At 57.0% G+C, this 16,421-nt stretch overlaps 1 protein-coding gene across 3 annotated transcripts in view; it reads left to right on the top strand.

The window, feature by feature from the left end:
- Positions 1-14,819, top strand: part of MARK4 (microtubule affinity regulating kinase 4) — a 28,722-nt gene extending 13,903 nt beyond the window's left edge. For 2 of the 3 annotated variants that reach the window (XM_075536392.1, XM_075536391.1), the window contains 9 exons: positions 3,410-3,529; positions 3,852-3,951; positions 4,960-5,069; positions 5,178-5,337; positions 5,843-6,060; positions 8,414-8,517; positions 10,406-10,684; positions 11,972-12,016; positions 13,520-14,819. In XM_075536392.1, coding sequence (XP_075392507.1) covers positions 3,410-3,529; positions 3,852-3,951; positions 4,960-5,069; positions 5,178-5,337; positions 5,843-6,060; positions 8,414-8,517; positions 10,406-10,684; positions 11,972-12,016; positions 13,520-13,856 — 1,473 coding nt within the window. In that variant the 3' untranslated portion in view covers positions 13,857-14,819. Of the gene's footprint in view, positions 1-3,409; positions 3,530-3,851; positions 3,952-4,959; positions 5,070-5,177; positions 5,338-5,842; positions 6,061-8,413; positions 8,518-10,405; positions 10,685-10,828; positions 10,909-11,971; positions 12,017-13,519 lie in introns of all 3 variants that reach the window. The other variant, XM_075536393.1, reaches the window with a different exon arrangement.
- The last annotated feature ends 1,602 nt before the right edge of the window (positions 14,820-16,421 follow it).

The following is a 16,421-nucleotide window of genomic DNA, read 5'->3' as shown; positions in this document are numbered from 1 at the left end:
ACCCGCTGCGCCACCAAAGGTGGCTTGGTTCCCATTCTCCTTCTCAGGGAATTGCAGTGGCCGCCCGCGGTGTGCCTGGGTCTGGCATAGGCTTGGCAGACGGTTGCCAGGCTCCCACCCTCACATGCCACAGCACGCAGGAACCGTGGAGGCCTGTCGAGGGCAGGAGGCCGTGGGAGGTGCACGCGGTTGAAAGCGCTCAGCTGCCAACCGGAAGGCCTGCAGCTTTGGTCTACCATGGGGCACGGCGGAAGCAAGGCCTGGTGATCGGCTGGTGGAAAATTGGCCCTTGAGAACGCTGTGTGGGTCGCTGCGAGTCGGGAACTGACTGGCCGGCAGCATGAGGACAGTGCTGTGGACCGTGGTGCTCAGTGTGGGCCTTCCGGTGTCCCTGCAAGATCCATCCGGGGTGGGGGCTTAAAGGGCGGGAATTAGGCAGCAGGAGTGGACTCCCTGGCTAGAGCACGGCAGTTTAGAACAGGGTTCAGGAAAGTTTGGATTGAGAGGTTACTGGGGTGCACGCCTGAGTGAGGAAGAGAAAGGACTCCCCTCTTGGTGGCCTCTACCCTTCCAAGCCTCAAGCTCCCCGCTTCTGGTCAGTGACCCACGTGATATTAGCCTTTCAAGAACCCCTTGCCTCCAGGGTACAAGCTGCTCACTTAGCACAGCCCCTGGTCCTCAGAAAGTACCAGCCACCCTGGGGAGCCCCTTTCAAGGAACTGTCTTCCTGTACCCCCAAGCAGGAGAGCTTTGAAATAGCTAGGCAAGCATCCCCTTGCCCCCAGGTCTGAGTCTTCTACCAGCCAGCCCAGCCAGCCCTTGCTTGGGGCAGACACTGACACTGTTCATGTCCTTGCTGTGTGACCTTGGACCCGGCGGCCCTTTCTGACCGTCAGCTTTCCCACCTGGAAGACATGACTGGTGAGAGCATCCACCTGCCACCAGCCTGTGGACAGAAAGCCGGTCGCTGGGGGCTGGCACCCTGCCAGGGTGTGGTGGCCTGATTGCCTCATCACCATCCTGTGACAAAGTGACATAATTACACAGCCAGACTCCCTGGGTGTGAACCCAGGCCCCATCGCTCTCTGGATGTGCAGGAGACCGGGTACCATGACTCTGCTCCCTAGCCTTGTGGAGACACGGCTGTCAGTCGTGTAAAAGCCCCAGATCTCATGTCGGCCCCTGCAAGCAATCTGAATAATCACAAGCCCTGGGCTTCAACATCCCCAGACCAGGACTGCCCCCCAAGACAGCTCCCAGCCCAGTCCTCGGCAGGGGGCTCCACTCCAGCACTCACCCCCGTTTTATGCCACCCTCAGTTCTGTAGGCAGCATGCATGCCCCCCTCCCCTCCTGGTCAGCCATGCCCCATGTTCTGTCCGGGGCATATTTTATTTTCCCATCGCTTGTTCGGGCCCCTGGTGACCCCATGCCAATCAGGCCTGGGAATCCTAGGCCTCTGGAAACAGGGCGGAGCTTCGAGTCCAGTGTGTTCCAAAGTGGGCCACACTGGCCCCTGGAGAGCTGTGCTGGAACAATCCAGGGGGAGCTGCAAAAGCAGATGCCTACACTTTAAATCAAGAACCCTGGTGGTGTAGTGGTTATTCATTGGGTTGCTCACCTCAAGAGCAGCAGTTCAAAACCACCACCTGCCTGGTGGGAGAAAGATGAGGCCTTCTAGTCCCGTAAAGAGTTACTGTCTCCAAAAAAATCCTGTTAGATCTGTTAGTCTCAGAAACCCTCAGGGACAGTCCTCCCTTGTCCTATATAGGCCACTGTGAGTCGGAATCAACGCAAAGGCAGTGAGTTACAGGTTGGTTTGTTTTTTAATGGATTGAAGTGCACATGTTTTTAACTACCAAAGCTGGTGCGGAGTAATGGTTTTAGTGTTTGTTTGTTTTCTGAAATTAGGGCTGAAGGCCAAAGAGTTTGGGGGGGCTATGGTCTCATTTTACAGATGGGAACTGAGATCAAGAAGGGGGGGTAGGGCTCTGCCCACCTGGTCAGGGCTGCTGGTGGTTCTGACAGGCGTTGGGCAAAGGTTGTGTGTGTGTGTGTGTGTGTGTGTGTGTGTGTGTGTGTGTGTGACACATGGTGTGCGTGTACATAGGTGGTATGTGAGGTCTGTGTGTATTTGTGTATATTTGCAGGGAGCGGGGTAGTAGGCATTGGGGTGGTAACGCCATAGTCAGTGGTTTGAACTCACCAGCCTTAACGAGGGAGAAAGAAGAGGCTGTCTGCTCCTGGACTGGTTCATAGTCTCGGAAGCCCTGTGTAGAATTAATGTTAAGTTCACATCGATTCTATGGCAGAGGGTTTGGGTTGGGGGAATAGTGTGTGAGGTAGGTGCATGTGCACGTGTGTGAGAGATAGGTGTATGGCGTATGTATGTGATCTGTGTGTACTGATGTGTGTGGTGTGTGCATGGTATATGCGGCATGTGAGAGGGGTGTGGGCGTAGTGAGTCACGTATTAGGCTGCTCACCACAAGGTCGGTGGTTCAAGCCCACCCGCCGCGCCCTGGGGAAAGGCTGAGACTTTCTGCGCCCATAAGGGCAGCTCTATGTGACTCGAAGGCAGTGAGTGTGGTTTTACGTGGTATGCATGCGGGCAGCGTGTGTGTTTGTGTGGTGTGTGTAGTATGTGGGAAGTATATTCATCTCTGTAGATGGCACGCGTGTTGGTGTGAATGTGCGTACTACTATGTGATGTGTGTGTGTGTGTGTGTGTGTGGCACATGAAGCAGGTGAGTGGGTGGTGAGTATGTGAGGTGACTGGTGGGTTTGTGGGTGTGGTGTGGGACATATAGGTGGCATAAGGCATATGGGGGGGTGTTTAGGTGTATGTGTGTAGTGGTAAATGAAGTATAAAGGCTGTAAACATGCAGGTGATATGTAATGTGTATGTGGTTTGTGAGGAATGTGTGTTTATGTGGTGTGTGTGTATATGTGGTGTGTGTGGTAGATAGCATGTGGGGGGTTTATTTTCTTGTTTTATATGTGGTGTGTGTAGGTGTCTGGGACGTATGTAGTAGGTATGAATGTGTATGTGTACATATGGTGTGTATAGTGTATGGTGTGTGTAGTGTATATATGATTTGTGGATATGGTAGGCGTGGAGGTGTGTGTTCTATGTGTTATGTATGGGGGTGTGTGGCATATATATATATATATATATATATGGTGTGTGGCTGTGGTAGTTATGTATAGATGCGTGTGGTATATATGGGACGTGTGGATGTGATATGTATAGCGTGTGGCCGTGTGTGTGTGGTATATATGTGGTGCGTGTGGATGTGGGGTGTGGTGTGTGGATGTGGTAGATGTGCATACTGGGTAGGGAGTTAAGCTGTGGGGCGGTGGGGGTAGGGCAGACCCTCCTGGGGTGACACTCCTCCCCCCCCCCCCCAGGAGCTGCGGGAGCGTGTCCTCAGAGGGAAGTACCGGGTCCCTTTCTACATGTCCACCGACTGTGAGAGCATCCTGCGGAGATTCTTGGTGCTGAACCCAGCCAAACGCTGCACTCTCGAGGTGAGCCGGGCTCCCCCACCAGCTGTCTGGCCCTCCCCGCTTCAGCACCCTCCTGTCTGAGATCCATCCTGCCACCACCACCACCCCTCACAGCCATCCAGTAATTAGCTAATGAGCGCCTCGTATGATTACAGGGTGCCGGGCCCAGATGATGCGGAAGAGGGGGTGGCATCAGGAGGCTCGAGGGGAGGGGACGCCGGGAGGCACTAGCTTGCGGGCAGCCCTTGACTGGGGTGTTAGGTCTCAGGACATGGGGAAGGGGGCTTCTCCTCTTCCTCCTGACCCCTGCCCGCCTCCCCCTCCTCTGTCCGCGGCCCCACAGCAAATCATGGAAGACAAGTGGATCAACATCGGCTATGAGGGAGAAGAGTTGAAGCCGTACTTGGAGCCCGAGGAGGATTTCGGGGACACCAAACGGATCGGTGAGCTGGTGGGAGAGGCCCCACCATTCTCAGGGTGGTGGTGCCATGGAGCAGCCAAGGGAGCAGCTGTCAGGGAGCAGCTGAGGTGCCAGGACAGCAAGTAGAATGGGAAGGAGCCAAGGCTCAGGTGCCAGCTCCGCCACTTTCCCTCCCTGTGCCTCGATCCCCTCGCCTGTCCTGTGTCAGTGGAGCCCCAGTGGGACCGAGTGGTGGTGGTTCTGCCCCATCGGGTGGTCCTGCGGGAGAAAGACCTGGAAATCACTCCCTTGAGGATCGCAGTGTAGGGCACCCTATCCCGGTCATCGGCCCTCCTTCTCACTCGCTGCCATCGGGTAGACCTGCCCCCATGAGTTTCTGAGACCGTCCCTCCTAACCGGAGTAGAAAGCTTTGTCTTTCTCGACCTGCTGACCTTGCTGTTCGCAGGCCCGACACGTAACCACCACGCCACCAGGGCTCCTCGGACCCGCCTACCCTCCGAGAGTTGTTAACATGAAAGCCACCCAGCTCACTGCCTTTAAGTCCACTCTGACTCCGTGACCCTAGAGAACAGGCTAGCACCACACCGTCAGGTTTCCAGAGCTGCCATCCTCAATGACGACTAGCCGGTGGGCTCAGCGCCACCCGGCCAACCACTGGAAGGCAGTTCTAGCTCATCTGCCATGCATGCCCCAGGCGAAAGATGGAGCAGGCATCCCCCAGAGAGACTGGCAGTCTCAGTGACCTTGTGGAGTAGTTCTGCTCGGTCCTGTAGCATCGCTGGGAGCTGGGATCCACCCGACGGCAGTGGGGAAACTCAGCAACACTTGGTTTGGGTTTTGTGGTTGTTTGGGGGGGGCAGGGGGACACTTGGAGCGGGCAGGGGTCAGCTCAGTGGCAAAGGAGTGACCAATAATCAGGTGCTGGGCAAGCGCCAAAGCCGACATTTGGTGATGTGACCACACAACGGCTGGACGGGAGGGGGTGAGGAAAGCTGACCCTCCTCGCTCTTGTCCCCTCCCCTCCCCCAGAGGTGATGGTGGGTATGGGCTACACACGGGAAGAAATCAAAGAGGCCTTGACGAGCCAGAAGTACAACGAAGTGACCGCCACCTACCTCCTGCTGGGCAGGAAGACCGAGGTCAGAGGCCGCAGTGGGGGAGCACCACATCCAGGGTGGAGGGATTTGAGGGAGGGTGTAGGGTGGGGATGGGGGCGCTGAAGCTCCTCTTTGGACCTCTTTCCTCAGGAGGGTGGGGACCGGGGCGCCCCAGGACTGGCCCTGGCACGGGTGCGGGCGCCCAGCGACACCACGAACGGCACCAGCTCCAGCAAGGGCAGCGGCCACAGCAAAGGGCAGCGGGGCTCGTCCTCCACCTACCACCGCCAGCGCCGGCACAGTGACTTCTGTGAGTAAGGCGCCTGGGAGGACAGTCACGTTCTCTCCCTTCAAACCCACCACCATGGATTTGATGTCGACTTGGAGGGACCCTGTAGCGCAGGGAAAGCACTGGCCCCCAACACGGGCAATGGGGGCGCCATCACCATGACCCCCAGACCCGCTTCGGCGGTGAGTGGGCTAGTCCACAGGGTCAGGGGCTGCCAAGGTTGTGGCTGCACTAGGCTTGGTGTCAAGTCCCAGTCCGCGGCCACCACTGGGAGGAAGGAAAGGTCTCTGTCTTAGCTGGTGTGAGAGGGGCCGGGGCCAGGGCCATGAGGGGCAGGACCTTCTGGCGGGGCGGGGCCTCATGGGGTCGGGTGGAGCCTCTGGGGCTGCTGCGGGTCAGGGGACTTCCAAGCTGACTCGTGACAACCTCTAAGGACCCGCTACTTAAAGAGCTTGGGGTTTTCAGGTAGAAAGATGCCCACCTCAATATGGGTACCGCAGCCTCACTGTTCCCCTCCCTCCTCCAGGTGGCCCATCCACCACCCCCCTGCACCCCAAACGCAGCCCGACCAGCACCGGGGATACTGAGCTCAAGGAGGACCGCCTGCCGACGCGGAAGGCGAGCTGCAGCGCCACGGGCAGTGGGAGCCGAGGACTGCCCCCCTCCAGCCCCATGGTCAGCAGCGCCCACAACCCCAACAAGGCCGAGATCCCCGAGCGGCGGAAGGACAACACGAGCACCCCTGTGAGTGCACCGCACTCCCCCTGGACCCTGTCCCCTTCCCCCCACCCTCACACCAAGACGCCCCACCGCCCAACGACTCCGGGTTTTATCGTTCGGTGCGCTCACAACTGCAGGTCCCTTGACCGCCATGTGATGCTAGCCGTTAGGCAGCCTTGCTCAGCTGGAAGCCAGAACCTACAAAGGGACGGGAAAGGGCCGGACCCCACGGGACTAACAGGAGTGAGTGCCTGATGAATGTGTATCCCCCACCTTCAAGTTCACCCCCAGGCATCTTGTACGGGAAGCCCTGGAAATCCACATTTAACGGATCATTGAAATGCCCACGGAGCACACGGGGCCACTCTGGACACCTGGAGTCGGCGTGAAGGAAGCTGCTCCCGATGGTCAAGTGGAGGGGCGGCGAAAAGGGGGGGAAAGCCCTGAACGGGATGGACTGATTGACCCTGGCTGCAACAGGGGGCTCCGACATAGGAACCACGGGGAGGGGTGGCACGGGACTGGGCAGTCTTTTGTTCTGTTGTGCATACGGTCAGTCTGGGTCAGAACCTTCTCCATGGCCCTTAACAGCAATGGATGCTCATGACGACAGAACACAGGAAAACTGCCCCACCCACCAAGGGAGCTGTGACCTGGGCGGAGCTACCCCTGGCCCCCACTGGACTAGAAATACATCGCTGTGTGGCTGCCCGTTCCAAGGCTCAGAAGGCTCATCTTTCACTGAGCGCCCTGAGAATCCCTTAGAGGCTGGAGCCTGGTCACTGGATGGTACTAAAAACGACCTACCTCCTGTCCTGAGCTGTGTGCAGAAGCAAGACCTCTCTGGGCGTCACTAGTCCCCTCTGTGAAATGGGCTCATCAAAGAAGCTGGGTGGCTGTGAGGCTCTCGTAAGATCTTGTACATGAAGTGTTTTACGCGGCGTCTGACCTCAGTCGGCACTCCTGTGAACAAGAGCTGTGGTTCTTCTTACCAGGAAGCCACGCCTTAAGAAGAAAGGGCCAAATAAAGTAAAGGGGAGAGAAGAAATCAGTGGAGAAAACACAGGGACTCCAGAGAAAAAAATCAAAGCCAAGCCAAAAAAAAAAAAAAGGTCGGCTTTTTGGAAAGGTGAAAAAAAAAATCAACAAACCAAGTTAGAACGATGGAGGGAAAAGATAGCAGGCACAAGTGCCCATTTTCAGAAATGAGGAAAAGAGAGCTTTAGTCAGTCATTACTAACAAGAAGAAAAGTCATGAAGCCAAAGAAAGCCCAACCCACTGCCAAGAAGACCAGCCCAACCCACTGCCAAGAAGACCAGCCCAACCCACAGGGACCCTTGTCAAGGGTTTCTAAGGCTATAAATCTTTACAGGGGCAGACAGCCTCTTTCTGCTACTCAGAGTGATGGATGGGTTTGAACCACTGACTGCAGTTAGCAGTCCAACGCTCACCCAACAGTGCCACGCAGGCTGGCTCAGAGCTACTTGATAACAATGCTTGTGACCATGTAAGGTGGACAAATGTCCTTGCAAACGCAACTGAGCAAAACCGACCCAAGAAGAAATAGAAAGCCTGACAATTCTTAGGTTCTTGTGAAAGGGATTTGGAAACCATCCCGTCAAATCTGTCTTTAAAGAAAACCCGGGCCTGGGTGGTTTTACGGATGGAATCCTTTCCAAATATTTAAGGCAGGAATCAGACCCATCTAACACAAGCTGCCAGAGACCAGGCAAAAAAATGAATCTTCCAGTCTTATTGATGAAGCGGCATAATCCCAACCCCTCCCTGCAGAGCGAGCGCTCAGCCCGCTGTGGGAGGCCAGGTGCGCAGCGTTGACAATATGAGATCAAGGCTTCTGTGGGGCACCCAGGGGAGGCACTTGACTCAGCTGGGCCTGGGGGTGGTGCTTATAATATGAACTTGACACCTGAAAGATAAGTAGGCGGGAATGGGGGCGGGGGAGCGTTCCAAATAGATGTGACAACCTGGGCAAGAGGCTAAGAGGGAAGGGAGGCAAATTGGCATGAGGTTTAACAAAGTTTGTTGGTTGAATTTTTTTCCCCCCTGTGGTCTGAAGACCTTCCAGCAAAGGGGTAGACCTGAGAGAGGGGAGGTGTGCTGGGTTGCATTCTGGAACATTCCCTGACCTGCCCTTCCCTCTGTACTCCCCCTCTCCTCTTGAGTGCTGATTCTCGTGTCTCTCAGCCTAGATTTTGGAATCACCCATTCACCTGTCATGTCTTTGTGCCCTTTCCCTTCCGTGATCAGACCATCATCTCACGCTGGGCTCCCACAGGGGGCCCCTGACTCACTCATCATGAGAGGAGAGGGGCTGGGGGTGCAGTTGTGTGTGTTCACTGGCCGTTTCTCCCACAGAACAACCTCCCCCCTAGCATGATGACCCGCAGAAACACCTATGTGTGCACAGAACGCCCCGGGGCCGAGCGCCCGTCCCTGTTGCCGAATGGCAAGGAAAACAGGTATGGAGGGGGGGATGGGTGAGAACATGGGGTGTGGGGTGAGCTGAGGGCCCCCCCCACCCCACGTTGATCCCAAATGGCCGCCCATCGAGTAGTGCTATGGGAACTGGAGAGTGTATGTGGCATTTCTTCTCATGACCAGATCCATCTAGGCCTTCCTATCATCTACACACACACACACACACACGAAATCTTCCCCACTTAATTAATTATAGGAAAAAACGGTCAGGCCTGTTCTCCACCTCCGCTCCTTGGGAACCCGAGTAGATTTCTATGTGGTGGTTTTTTGTTTTTTTTGTTTTCTTTTCTTTTTTGAATGATCCAATTTTAGAACTTTAGAAAGAGAAGCTCCCCCAAGTTACAGCTTGGGCGTCATCTGGTGGGCTGCTTTTCCGACTTGCTGGTCCGGGATGTGAACACTTCACTTCAGCTGGGAGGGAGGGAAACCGCCTCAACGGGGCTGACAAAGCAGCTGAGGAGGGGCAGGTGGTAACGGTGTGACCGGCTGGTGCCTGGGGACAGGGTAACAGAGGGCGTGGGGTGGGGGGGTAAGCACTGCTGTGCAGCCGTCATCCAGATCCGAGTGTGAGTCCTGCCTCTGCCGGCTGCTAGGGATGTGGATGGTGCGGGACTCCTGAGCAGCACGGTGCGCCGTTCCACACAATGGGAGGCACATGGAGGTGTGCCTTGATGGAGGCCCAGGGTCAGGTTCAAACAGTAGGCCCCGAGGTTCCCAAATGAAAATAACCAACCAGATCAGCCTTTGGGTCGGCTTCCTGCTGGCCGCGTCTCTATTGCAGGGTGTGAGGCGTGAAGCCCGGCGTCCTTGGGCAACTGTCTGTGGCCACCGAGCTAGTAAGTCGAGGCTCAAAGATTCAGGCCGGCTCCTAAAACTCTCTAAAAACCACTCTGATGCATGGCCTTCCAGTTCTGTCCCAGAGACGGGGTGTGCATTGGATTAAAAAGCTCCTCTGCTGTGATAAAAGAGCCCCCCCCCCAATACAGTGGTGTATGTAAGATGGGGGTTTTATTCGTCTGCTCTGTGGTGGTCCAGCTCTGGGTCAGGGGCCCCTCCACCATTTGTTGCTCAGCCAGGCAGATGATGGAAGGGAGCAAGAAGCGATCTCCTTTTTTTAAGACTGACCCAGAAATTGTACATTGCACTTCCACTCGCGTCCCATTGGTCCCATTGGTCACGGGTTGCTCACCAGGCCGCGCCAAGCTGCAAGGGAGGCTGGGAGATGTAGTCTGCGGTTGGGTGGCCATGGGCTGGGCTCAAGGTTGCAAGGGTTCATGATACTAAGTCCAAGAGTGACATGGACGTGATGGATTATTTAGGGGCCTTCTCTAATTCAACACCGGTTTTGGGGGTCCCCAGAAGGAGAGAAATGAACAGGCCTGGCCCCTGTATTGAGAATGGGAGGATCCAGAGGGTCTGGAGCCCACTCCTGGGAGAGAAGGGGGGCCTCCCCCCACCCACCCTTTTTCTTTCCATCTGTTGAAAATTGGCCCTCAGGAATACGGGTACCCTAAACGTGTGTGCATTTTTCTTTCCTGATTTGCGCAGATAGTGCGCGTTCCGAGGACCGAGTGTTGTCAACTTAGTTTGGTCTCTGGGTGAACAGCACGGGACTCAGCCCTGCATATGACTGCAGAGGCGAGACTTGGGGGGGGGGGGGGGACTTAGTTTGGAAGGACAGAGTTTGAGGACAAGACAGTTCAAAGGAGTCAGGAGAACTCGCCTAGAGTCCCAAGTACACAGCCTGCACATCCTCTGTTCTGGCGCATGCCCAGGGCTCAGGGGCTGGAGAACCAGGCTGGTTAGGGACGCAGGGACTGGCGTCCCCACCCCCACCCCCAGTTCTGACCTGACCCTCTCTATCCACAGCTCAGGCACCCCGCGGGTGCCCCCCGCCTCCCCCTCCAGTCACAGCCTGGCTCCCCCATCCGGGGAGCGGAGCCGCCTGGCCCGCGGTTCCACCATCCGCAGCACCTTCCACGGCGGCCAAGTCCGGGACCGGCGAGCAGGGGGCGGGGGAGGCGGGGGCGTGCAGAACGGACCCCCCGCCTCGCCCACACTGGCCCACGAGGCCACACCCCTGCCCACCGGACGGCCCCGCCCCACCACCAACCTCTTCACCAAGCTGACCTCCAAACTGACCCGAAGGTGAGCCCCCCACGGGGTGGAGGGGCGGGAGCGGGGCTGGGGGGGCCTGCGGGGGCGCTAACCTGTCTTCTACTCTGCTCTGCCTTCTGTATCCCGCTGCCCTCCCCCAATCTCCTCCCCCTCAACACCTTCCTCACACTGCAGGGTTACCCTCGATCCCTCTAAACGGCAAAACTCTAACCGCTGCGTCTCGGGCGCCTCTCTGCCCCAGGGATCCAAGATCAGTAAGTCCCATCTCCTCCCTCTATCTTCCCCTTCACCCTCCCACCCCTCCATCTGCACGCGTCTGGCCTCTGCGTTCAGGGGCGGGACTCCGTGAGTATGCGTGGGGTCGCATCTGGTTGTTCCCCGTCTCATTGAAAGGACACCTCCCAAGCGAGGCACTCGGGGTTCTGAGCCCAGCCACGCTGTGTGGCCTGGGGCCAGTCACTCAACCTCTCTGATCCTCGCTGCTTCTCGGTAAAGGATTAAACGCGGTAGCCTATCAACCGAGAGCTGAGAACACTGGGTTGGGAAATGCGGTGTAGCTGTTTTCCCTGATTGTCATTTCTGGAGCGCCTACTGTATACCTGACCCCATCATAGGACCCTCGGGTCGAGGTAGAGAATAAATACAACACATGCCCTGCCCAGAGGACCCAGACTAATAGACTAGTAAAAACCTACACCTATTGTTGAGGCCATGTGGCTCCTGGCGACCCTATAGGACAGATTACAGTGTCCCCAGTGGGGCGTCTAAGGCTGGAATGCTCACGGAAGCAGACGGCCACCGCTTTCTCCCGTGGACCGTTTGGTGGGTTCAAGCTACCTACCACTGGATTAGCCGCTGGGGGCTTTAAACACTCAGTCCCCAGGACACCTGAGACTAATGAGCAAAACACAGACTGTCCTGGAGGGACAAGTGTTAAGAAGACACATAAGGGCCGGAAGAGGTTAGGGGCGTGGAGAATGAAAGGGGCCACGTGAGCAGAGCTTTGCATGAGCGGAGTGAATGTGCGTGTGTCTCACCCCGTCACCCTGTCTCTCTCTTAACACGTACCTCTGCTCACCCTTGTCTCTTTCATCCCCCACGTTTTTTCAGTATCTTTCCTATGACCCTCACGAACCACCTCCAGGGGGGGCATTCTGAGCATGGAAAACAGGATGAAGTTCAGCCCAAGTGGGCCCTCCCCAGCCCACCTCACCTGGGGGGAGTGGGACTGAGGCAAGACTTCCCTGGCCCTGGGTTAGGGAAGGGGGAAATCGCTTGTGCTCAGACTACACAATCTGTCGCCACTCCATCCCCTAGGGTCGCAGACGAACCTGAGAGAATCGGGGGACCTGAGGTCACAAGGTGAGTTGCGCACGTCTGCCCCTAGCTGCCAACAAGCCACTTCGATGGTGCCTGAGCTGCGTCCTCCAAGGCCAGCTACTTAAAGTTATAATTATTCGAACTTTGCAAATCTCAGGGCCCAGTCTCATTGGCTAGAACGCAGTCACGTGTTTGCCCAGAACCTCGGCAGATCTGGGTTATATACCCATTCCCGGGCCAATAATAGTAGTCAAGGAGGTGGCAGGCTCTCAGTGGCCAGAACCGAGTCACGTGCTTACCTTCTCTGCATAAGGGGTACAGGGAGTAACCCCAACCGGAAGCCGAGGGGAGCCAGGCTGCGCGCAGCTGCAGACCCCCACGGAGCTTCAGCGGGACATTTGTGCGGCGTTGCGCTCTGGTGCCTCCGCCATCATTCCCAACACCGCCCTTGCCGCACAAATGCCAGTCGTGTTCCCATCCCCCAAATGTGTCTGTCAAAAAAGGCCTCCCACATCAGATTGACAGACACGGGACCATCAAATGCCACGTGGGTCACGGGAATTTTGTACAGTTTGGGTGGCGGTATTTAAAAAAAATAAGTCGATTCCGATTCAGCCACCGTGTTGGGCAGCGTAGAACCGCCCCGTCGGGTTTTTATTGCTGAACTCTTCCGGAGAGCAGGCTGTCTCCCCGCCGATGGAACTTCCAGACTTAAGAATCTTGTTTTAAGTCCCCAGAAATTACCACATAGCCATTTTGGGGGTGGACATACCCCTCCCCGTGATAAGCCTTGGTCTCCAGGGGGGAGGTTCTGCCTTTCAGGGAAAAGGCTCGGAAGATATTTGACCGGAAGAAGCGCGTAGTACTTAAGCAAGCTCAGCTGCTGTGACAAAGAGGCCCCCAAACACGGTGGTTTAAAGAAGATAGGGAAGGCGTGGAGCCTCAGCAGTACTTCTAGGAGCCTGTGTTCGATTCCGGCCAAAGGACCCGTGTTATCCACGGAGGCTTGTGTGCTGTTATGCTAACGGGTCTCAATGGAACTTCCGGACTTAAGCCTAGGAAGTAAGGCCTAGAAATCGGACTTCCGCCAGTTCACCAGTGACAGGCGTATGGATCCTCAGGGTCTGACTTGCTGCTGATGCAGGGGACAGTGCAACAGTACCAAACAGCTTTGCGTTCATGCCCCTGGGCTGTCAAGGAGAGAAATCCGGAATGTCTCTCTCACAAACTGCCCAGGCCTGGTCTGTGTGGTGCGTCCACCTGATTCCCCGCCCCTGCGCTACATCATCTGGACGGTGGGCTTGGGCTCACAGGGGTTGGAACAGAGTCCAGGGCACCCAGCTTGCTTTTAAGAAGGTGATGGGGACATCCAGAAGTGAGAGACCTGACCCCCACCAGGGAGGCCAGGGAATGAAATCTCACGTCACTCAGGCGAAAGGGGGATAGAATGGGCTTTGAATGGTGAGTTGGGTGCCAGTCCCAGAGCGAGCGGGAAGAACTGTACCTGCTGCCCGCTCCCTAACTCCCTGTTTCTCCCCACGCCAGTTGCCATCTACCTTGGGATCAAGCGGAAACCTCCCCCCGGCTGCTCCGATTCCCCTGGAGTGTGAAGCTGACCAGTTCGCGCCCTCCCGAGGCCCTGATGGCAGCCCTGCGCCAGGCCACAGCGGCTGCCCGCTGCCGCTGCCGCCAGCCACAGCCGTACCTGCTGGCCTGCCTGCACGGGGGTGCGGGCGGGCCCGAGCCCCTGTCCCACTTCGAAGTGGAGGTCTGCCAGCTGCCCCGTCCGGGCCTGCGGGGAGTGCTCTTCCGCCGGGTGGCAGGCACCGCGCTGGCCTTCCGCACCCTCGTCACCCGCATCTCCAACGACCTCGAGCTCTGAGACGCCACGGCCTCCCCCTCAGGCCCTTTCCTCTTTCTCTCGTGCCCCCCTCGCTTCTTCGGGGTGGGGCAGTAGGCAGCCAGGGGGCTCCCCCTCTGTCATTGCCTCCATTTTCCTGAATGAGAGTTGGGGAGCAGAGAAGATAACCTCTGCTGGTTGCAGGGCACGCAAGAAGGAGGGAGCTTAGTACGAGTAACTGGTGCCCCCTCGACCTGCCGACCACCGTGGAGCACCCGAGGAAACTTTAGGGGGGCGGGAGGGGAAGGGCAGCCCAAAGAGAAGCTGAAAATAACACGAGGATTCGGGCCAGCGAGAACCGCTGGCACTACAGACTGGAGAATTTTGGGGTGGGGGGGCAGGAGTAGGGTTCCGAGAGGCAGATTCCTCCCCCTCCCCCTCATGCTCGAACCCCCTTCCTGCCCCAGGCTGGCGCGGGGCGCTTTGTACAAATCCTTGTAAATAATCCCGTTCCCCCTTGCCCCTCCCCTCTGCAGAGGTCTCGCAAGTAGACGTCGCTGTTGCTTCCAGGTTTTTAAGTTATTACACCCCCCCACCTACCCACCCTCCTCTTCAACCCCCCCCCTCTCCTGCAGCCTGTCACCCAGTAAACTTAGGACAGCCCCTTCTCCCCTCCCCCACTGTGCTGAGCCTGGGGTCTTCCCTGCCCTCCTCAGCAAGGTGGAGGAGGAGGTGGGGTGCGACCTTGAGCCCGTGGCTTTGCCTCCCGTTGCCTCGGGATCCTCATCTGCAGAATGTGAGCGGTGGGGGTGTGAGCGTCCAGGATGAACTGGAAGTTGTTAGGACAGAACTCGGCCTGGCCCACAAGGCCCCAGCTCCAGGGTCAGGGCCCTCCCCAGTTCACCCACTCAAGCGCCCACCTGCCCGCCTGCCACGTGACACTGGACTCCCAGCCACTTCTGACTCCGGTCCTACATTTATTCAATAAATAGTCCTTGACCAGTGCCTGCTCCGAGCCAAGCCCCAGTGCCAGACACGGGGATACAGGGAGCTCCACCCCCATCCTGGGCACTGCGCTGCGTTCTGGAGAACGTGCCAGAGAAACCCGTTGCCTGATTTGGGAAGGTTTTCTGAAGGGAATGATGCTGCTGGTGCGATTGGGCTTTGAAAGATAAGTAGGCATTGGCCGGGCATTGCAAACTGGCAACTGCAGTGTTAAGCTGGGGGTGTGGTGAGGCGTTGACAAGAGAAACGGTGTACTAATGGTGTCTGGCTTCAGGTAGGATTGGGTCCAGGCGCCAGGCCATTGCTGCTGGTTTTCTGTAAGGTCTACTTCTTTCTCAAGCACTCTGCCCTTTGGGGTAGGTGATGGCTGGCCGTGCCAACCTTGAATCCCTCGGGGCTTAGTTAATATAGCAGGAAGATCCTCAGATGTATATAAGGGGGAGGGGCTACCCACAAAGTCCCAAGGAAGGCTCTCGGCCTGAATAAGCCACGTGATCATCCATGAGCCAGAGTAAACTGCACAGTGCGGGTTTCCCCAAAGGAAAGTCAGTGAGTAGATGAGACGCAACAGAGGTAGAAGGCCATCCAGCAAAGGTCTTGTGTCCCTGGGGCCTGTGTGTGTCAAAGCAAGGCCTTCTCTGCCAGGCCCTGCCTCCCGGAGCTCACATTCCCATGAAGTGGACAGACCTGTCCCTAGAGAGTAGCGACCCAAGTGAGCAGGACTGAGATGGGGGTGCCTAGGAGTTGGGGACACCTACCCCTGGCCAAGGAGATCCTCCTGAAGGCGGTGTGGCTGGGCTACAACCCGAAGGCTGCAAACAGCTAGCTGGATGAAAGGAGTGATGTGGGTTCCAGGTGACTGGCAAGGCTGGGGAGCCAGAGAGCTCAGGTCCTTCCGAAGTGGCATAAGACTTGGGGTAAGAACAGCTGTCAGAGAGGTCCCCGAACTCTCTCCTAAGAGCACTAGGGAGGGGTTATGAGCCTGGACAGGCTGTGTTGTGGGTAGGATAAGGGCTGAGGAGTGAGGGTGACCGGTCAGGAGACCCAGGAGGAAGGTAGGGCAAGAAAGGGTGGGTTCAAGGGAGATGTTTGGGGCAGGAAATGGCAAAGTCTGGGTCTGTCTGCAGAAGAGGGGCCTTGACGTGTCCCACTGTCCCTCCTGGAGTCTGGGTAGCCTCAGGGCAGTGCTAGGATTCTTGCCGAGCTCACCACTCTAGGATAAGTGGGTCAAGAGCATCCCAGCCTTTTATAGGTCCTGCGTGACCTCTGGGCTCTCCTATTCATCTATAACTTCCCTGGAGATGCCCTTGGCCTTGAGTTTCTCCAGCAGTCAAATGCTTGGGAGGGAGGGGTCCTCAGCCCCCACTCAAAAGACTCAAAAAACCGGCTCTGTGTCTCTGAGGGCTCTGCCTGCCGGGCTCAGCGTCCCATTTCTTCCCAAACCTTTTGCCTCTCTTTGGGGTCCACCCACCAAACCTTTGCTTAAGTATCCCTCAACCTAGTGGACTGATGGAGGCGCTATATTCAGAAGATGGTTGCCTTCTGTCACCTATAGGCCTCCCACTCTTAATTGCCCCCCAGTGATCACCCTGTCAGCTCCTC

This window comes from Tenrec ecaudatus, chromosome 18 (assembly GCF_050624435.1).
Source record: "Tenrec ecaudatus isolate mTenEca1 chromosome 18, mTenEca1.hap1, whole genome shotgun sequence".
NCBI classification, from domain to species: Eukaryota; Metazoa; Chordata; class Mammalia; order Afrosoricida; family Tenrecidae; genus Tenrec; species Tenrec ecaudatus.
Note: the sequence above shows the minus strand (reverse complement) of the source record. Positions and strands in the feature narration are given on the sequence as shown.